General features: G+C 34.8%; 2 protein-coding genes and 1 long non-coding RNA gene across 3 annotated transcripts in view; 2 read left to right on the top strand and 1 right to left on the bottom strand.

The window, feature by feature from the left end:
• Positions 1-7,209, bottom strand: part of LOC108949985 — a 436,537-nt gene that overhangs the window by 146,824 nt on the left and 282,504 nt on the right. The window lies entirely within an intron of this gene.
• Positions 119-1,512, top strand: LOC104266288. The gene is made up of 4 exons (XR_717486.3): positions 119-691; positions 745-859; positions 1,360-1,380; positions 1,438-1,512. It is a non-coding gene; the product is annotated as an uncharacterized LOC104266288 (long non-coding RNA).
• nat1 (arylamine N-acetyltransferase 1) lies at positions 1,919-4,533 on the top strand. Its single transcript, XM_002126284.4, has 3 exons — positions 1,919-2,815; positions 3,131-3,317; positions 3,951-4,533. Exons 1-3 carry the CDS (start codon positions 2,483-2,485, stop codon positions 4,217-4,219), a joined length of 789 nt encoding a protein of 262 aa, XP_002126320.1. The 5' UTR covers positions 1,919-2,482; the 3' UTR covers positions 4,220-4,533.

Below are 7,209 nucleotides of genomic sequence, written 5' to 3'. Positions count from 1 at the left end.
CCAGGATAAACAGGATGTCAGTGTAATGTTACAAAACTCTGCTCTTATCGTCTATCACATGCGCATGCAGTAAAGAACTCACGAAGTATACGGAAACAATTGAAACGTTTTCTGTAGAAAGCCAAATCACGAAGCAGAATCAAAATATTGGTATAGCAGAATCAAAACATTGGTATAGCGGTTAGGCTGTGTTACAACTATGAAGGATCAATACAACAATGCACTCGGTAAAAAACGATTGCTGTTTCCATATTATTACATTATGAAAAAAGGCACATTCAAAACCTGTATAAAAAGCTTTCGAATTAGTCAAAATAACTTTTTCTCAAACTCTGGTTACAGTATGGCGAATCATTAAATTTCACAAAACAGAGGTCACTGACTTTAACTGAACATCGAAACAATTAATTCCCAATTAGACTTTAACAGCACTCTATAATTTGTCCCGTTTGTAAATTGCGTTCAAGGGTTATAGGTCCAGATTACAAGTCAAACAATAAAGAAATACAAAGCCATCGCTAACAACTTGGTTCACTAAAGTTAACCATTTAATTAACAGTTTAAGTTGAACTTTGATGAATAAAAAATTATTGTTGCGGCTGCAGAAACCGGATACAAAAATTTCAGAAACAGTTGATTTCCAATTTGGTAATACGGAGATCTCGCTTCGATGCTCCACTTAAAATATAATGTAAGTCGACGAGATAGAATAAGAAAGCTACGATTCAAATTGTTATTTTTTAGATGAACAAGTTGCTGCTTATCACTATGCTGATCGGGCTTCTCTGGTTGGTTGACGAAGGAGAGTTGTATTGTTGGCGTCGCAGGTTGTTCTACCGCAGGCGTTTTCACGTTCACGGTGGGTATTCCATATTATAACGCATTAATAATTTTGGTTGTTCTTAAAGAAATAAGATTAGACATTTTGGTCTCTTGTCCCATTCGACAGTAAACAAAGAATATTTATAGTAGGGGGGAAGATGAGACACCTTTCATTCTACCTTTTATTTGTTTTTTCGTCTCATATATGTAGTAAACATAGAACATACAAATATTTATAAAACCGTATCCTCACGACTCCCATAGACCGTTGTTAATTGTTTAAAACGCGATCAGGATTAGATATTATGCGCTAAAGGTTTCCCACCTTTTTCCACCCTACTATACATAACTATAAAACCACATTCTCACGACTCTAAAAGAGCGTTGTTGACTGTTTAAACATCAGGAAATATCGAGTTTAGATACTTATGGTATCGCATCTAACTATATTACCACGCATATATATTTGTCATACTTCCCAAACATTCTATTTAATTTACTCGCAAATTTCATCTGACATATTTTAAACATTTCTAGATGACCACGGTTCAACAAAAGGTAAATATTGACAAGAATATTAAAACATATATGTTATACATGTATATGTTGTTTCAGTTCTGGTTGTTAACAAAAACAAAGTGATAATTGTCAATCCAAGTGCTGGTTCTCAATAAAATAAACCATTCTGCATTTACATGAGTAATATTATGTTTTGTGCAACTATCACAGCAGTGGTTTTAAATGGTGTCTGTTTTACTTCGCATATTAGAATGACCAAAATATGCATTGAACTAATGTTTTGCTGTTACCATTATGATGTTTTGCATATTGGTTACAACATTTAACGCCGATTTCTACAGCCCAGGTATTTGTCGCTTAGATGTTGTCTAAACTGTCAATCATGGGCTACATTAGGAAAATAAAAAATATTAAGGTTATATTAAGGCGCACCCGAGTTATAACGACTGCCGTTTGCATCTTTAGTCTATGAGTTGGTCCGATCAATTGCGGTTTGCTGCTATAAGTAGATCGTGCTGCTTAAACCACACGCGTATCTTGCTCGGAGCCACCGCAGAGCTATGTTGTTTGCCTTGTATAAAGGCACGTACAGTATAAGTTTCATGATAAATTGTCACGCCAAATCGCTGACTAACCGCGTCCGCTTTAACATTCTCGAATAAAGGCAGACGTTACGTATATTCGCCAGTTCGACGGTATATGTTAAGATTTTAACAATGTCAGATATCTAAACAATTTTGTGTATACATAATTAGTCATGACGTATACAACAAGTTCATTGCAACCAATAATAGAAAGTTTGAGTTTGAATTTTGAAGCGAGAGATATTAGCAGATAAATAAGAATAACCATTTCACACGCCATTGCATAGAACCGTAGAACCAGTTGTCTTTGTATATAAGCCACTTTTGTTAATACTAGGGTTTTTCGTCCCATTCGATGGTAATCAAAGAACATTTAAAGAACAAAAAACGTAGGCTATCCTTACTAAAAAAACTAGGGTTGTGTACACATCGGAAATAAACTGTTTGTCAAACAGAGTGCAGTGAAATACTGGTTGTACATTAACCAGTACATAGGGATATAGGGATTTTAGTCATTTTATCTGGTTTGCAAGAATCTAGGCGAAAGACAATCCAATATGCCAGATATGAAGCAATATTTAGAAAGAATTAAATACACAAGCGAGGTCAAGAATGATGCCTCTACATTAAGCAAGTTATGTGAGCATCACCGAGAGTTTATACCATTCGACAATCTTGATATGTTTGGTGGGCAGAGAAAATATCTTGACTTTGACAAAGTTTACAATGATTTGGTCGTTAAGAAACGAGGGGGTTTCTGTTACGAACAAAACGGGTTGTTTAAATGGGCGTTGGTCGAATGTGGATTTCAAGTAAGAATGGTTCAGTGTCAAGTTTATTTTAACGAAGAAATTGGATTCGGACCAAGATTCGATCATTTGGCGTTGCTGGTGGGATATTCGTGTCTATACATTAAAAATATTAACTGCTTTTACTCCCAAAAATATGATTGTCACTTTTTTACTCCTGAGTGGCGGGGTGACGACCTTATACACTTGTGTTCTGTTTCATACACCTCGTGCTAGCTTACTACTTACCACATTTGTAACTTTTTGTGACTTCTTTTCTGTATGACTGACAATTTGGATAAATACCAACGGACTGGTTTGAAGCATTATTTTTTAGCTGTTTGGGGAGTTAGGTGTTAAGAGATATCTCTTATTCTACTTTTTAGTAATATAATTAATATTTATCATAAATTCCAGGTAACATGCGGAGATGGGTCAAAATGGCTGGCTGACGTTGGATTCGGCGGTGGTAGTTTTACTACGCCGTTAAAACTTGAAACCGAGATTGAGCAAACACAGAACAGCGGAATTTATAGATTGCAAACATTAAATGAGAATGAATATGTTTTGCAAAAACTTAAAAAGACGGTTATACAACTGGACGGTAAGGTATTAATTCGAATACATAGGCGTACTTATAAAGATACATTGGAAGTTCTGTACTAAATAGTTAATTTAGCTCGATCAAAATTATTTGACTGCTTAAAAAGAGCTGTATGAAAAGATCAACCGCGTTTTAACGACTGCCTTTGCCCGTCGTGTAAGAATATAACAGTTATACCATAACGTATACCGTTAGGCTCGGTTTATTTAAATACCAATGAATAATTGTTTTAAAAAAAACTAAATAAATTCTACTGTATGTTGGACTTGGCCGCCAAGTATTTTTTACTGGCATTGCATATATATTAGGGTCGGGAAGATGGTACGCCTTTTAAATCGATTTTCTCATCCCATTTGGTAGTAAACAAAGAACATTCAAAGAATTATAAAACCGTATCCTCACGACTCCAATAGATCGTACTTAACTGTTTAAAATACGATCAGCATATTTGAATATTATGTGCTAAAGGTATCCCATCTTTCCCCTATAGCAACTGTCCTTCTTTTCGATGTAGTATTCTGTTCTTAGCAAACTATTCGAAGAGATCAATAAAAATACGTGTAATGTAAAATAAGAACTATAATACAAGATTTGTATGCCTGCATAAATATTACTTCTGCATTCTTCCAAAAGGTACAACTAAAACTGCAATAACCGGTAAAGAATGGAAAACAGTATTTAAGTTTGACAATGTTTCAAGAAAATGGGAAGATTTTAAAGAAATGTTCGATTACCAACAAGATAACGAAAACAGCTTTATGATAAGCAATACGTTGTGTACGAGACAGAGTGAATTTGGATATGTGGTTCTTTGGGGGTGGTTTGCTTTCGAGAAAACTTTTGTTGATCCAGTGACAGAAAAGTTCAAATGGAAATATACAGCAAAGATCAAAAAGAACTAAAAGAAATATTAAAGAAACATTTTCAATTAGAAATTGACTTTGATGTAACACCGGTTGCAAATTATAAAGCTGAAATTTAAAGCATATAGTAGGGTGGGGAAAACTTACGATTCAAATATCCTGATCGTGTTTTAAACAATTAATAACGGTCTAAGGGAATTGTGAGGATACGGTTTTATTATTCTTTGAATGTTCTTTGTTTACTACCAAATGGAACAGAAAAAAAATGATATATAAGTTGTTCCATTTTCCCCCATCCTACTATGTATCGAATATTTACACGATCAAAGCTAATGCAATACATTTACAATAGGTATTTTTCTGGTTGGTTTATAAGTTATTGACAGAGGCGAGTTTTGGTGTTACCGGTTTATAAAAAAAGCAGCACTGAGCATGAGGAGAATCTATTTCGTTGAAAGGCAACTTGCCTGTTTCCCCATCAACATAACTGTAAAGGTCAACAGACTTATACAATGTATGGCCAAGTTTTTGACAAGTCTTTCCGCTAAAACTACTGCTACATATAGAAGTTACAAAATCGCACCCATGTTCGCGAGCTATTGCTTCGTTTTCGATCAACATTTTAGTAAGCAAGCCCTGCCTGGCAAACTTCTCATCGACCGTTGCCAGAGATGTCAATAGAATTTTTTTCGCACCCAGTTCCTGCCACATGTTTTCCATTAAAATTTCTTCCAGTCTAATCATGCACTTCAACCAGTCGTATTTTACAGCGAGTTTCTGCAACTCTTCGTCCAAATGCTTCGTCTGGAAAGTATTTATCGCTGGTTCGATAGAATTAACGCAGCAACCAACTAGTTGATCATTGTCTGCTAGAAACACTCCTACAGCGGCGTCGTCGTGTAAATTTCGTTCCGCTCTCATTTGGTCTAAACAAGCAACCTCAGAAACCGGTGCCTTTAACGCAACTGCCCAGGGCTCACGTGGAGAAAAATGTTGTTTAACAAGTTCATTTACTTCCCTTAGATTCTCCAATGAAATTCTTTTAATCAAAAACCGATCCATTTTAAGATAAAAGAACAGCTATGGCGGAAACTGTGTATATTACTGTGGGGTACGATGTAATACAGTTAGCACCTATATATTTCCTTATCTTGTTTTTATCAAATAACAACTTCGTTTACCACAAAATGAGACAATAAAGGAGATTGAAAATGTCCCATTTTACCCCACCCCGCCATTCCTGTAAACCAAGCACTCCAATACCTACATTTTTAAAATACTATTTATTATCTCTCAACAGTTTGTCCCGACTAATTTAATAGTTGTAATAAACACATCAAACACTCTGATTTGAAATAGTATGCGACGACGCTTCTGCATATTCTATGGAAATTACATAAACGTATAACCTATACAGTTATTTTAAACTTAAGCCGCTTTCGTAAAAACTACTTCTTATTGCAACCACTCACCAGTAAGGCCCACACATAATATATATAGGTCAACAGAAAAGTATCTAGACCTAAGTTTTGTGGTTATGAATCATTAACTTGTCCAGCGAAGTTGCAGGAGGTTAGCGCGCCCGCCCCTGGCCAATATTTTAAAAAATCATGATAACATAAGTTTATACTATCATACCTTTCATAATGATCGGTAAAACATGTTTTAAAGGGTGGATAAAATATTTAGCACTCTATATTGGACGCCTATTTATTCTATTTTCCCGTCCCATTTGGTACTAAAAAAAAACATTCAAAGAATCATAAGCCGTATCATCACGACTCTCATAGACCGTTGTTAATCGTTTAAAACACGAACAGGATATTTGGATGTTATGTGTTAAAAGTGTCTCATCTTCCTCCACAGAACTTTATAACTGAAATACACGTAACTAATACAAAGTAATGTTGTATAGGCTTTTAAAATAAAGTTTAAACATTCCTTGTTTTATTCCTGTGTTATAGTTTTTTAACATGTTAGATGTTACCTACAATATGTTATTGTATGAAGAAGTGGAACTGTCAAAACATTTGGTTTTGGGTTAGATTGGGTTAAATGCTCTAGACACAAAAGTCTAGAGCATATAAATTGTAGGTATAAATAAACTATCACGTATATGCAATGGTGTTTGTGTTTTTGGAAAGAGTTATTTTCCTAACTGCAATAACTTATAGGAGGCCTTCATTCAAGGATTTTAGAATATAGTTGTAGTAGGGTGGGAGAATGCAGGATACTTTAAGCACATAATGTCCAAATATCCTGATAATGTTTTAAACAATTAACAGCGGTCCGTTGAGTCGTGGGAATACGGTTTTATAATTTTTAAAATGTTCTCTGTTTACTACCACATGGGACGAGAAAATAAAACGAAAATGTGTCCCATGTTTCCACGCCCTACTATATATAAATATATATATATATATAGGAAACTAGTGTAGCCTAAACGTCAGTTAGTGCAGAGGCTGACTTTATAAATACGATAGACTCGTAGCGGTATCTTAAATGCGTATGTTGTTTACACCAAGCAGTGTTTATGTGGAATATATACAACTTAAACATATAAAACGCGTGAGTCATTTCGAATACAGGATCCCTATATCCCGTAAAATCATCGACTTGTGCTATTTTATGCGGATATTGCTTAAACACAGTGTTTCTCAACCGCAAGGGTTTTCCCGCGAAGTTACTGTTGGGTGGCTGTTTAATTTATTTACAGGTTAAATTTACTAGATTAATTCACAAATCCTTGTTATTCAAACTATTAAAAAAAATTTTTATTTTAGGTCAGTTTACAAAATGTTTTGCGAAAAGTACTTTATATAATGGGAACAAAACTCTTTTAACTCATGCTTAATAATTAAGTCCACTAAGGGCTGAGAAGCACTGCTTTAACTAAGCCAGTTGTAGAAATAAGGCGCATCATCCCAGGTGTTTTGAATCACAGTATGAACAATAAGAAGTAGTCAACACGCGGATGTTGTTTGTCAGCTCAATGTTTATACAATGTAACGCGAAATTCTATTTAAAAC

This window comes from Ciona intestinalis, chromosome 12 (assembly GCF_000224145.3).
Source record: "Ciona intestinalis chromosome 12, KH, whole genome shotgun sequence".
NCBI classification, from domain to species: Eukaryota; Metazoa; Chordata; class Ascidiacea; order Phlebobranchia; family Cionidae; genus Ciona; species Ciona intestinalis.
The sequence above is the reverse complement of the archived record's forward strand: the minus strand, read 5'-3'. Positions and strand labels throughout refer to the sequence as shown.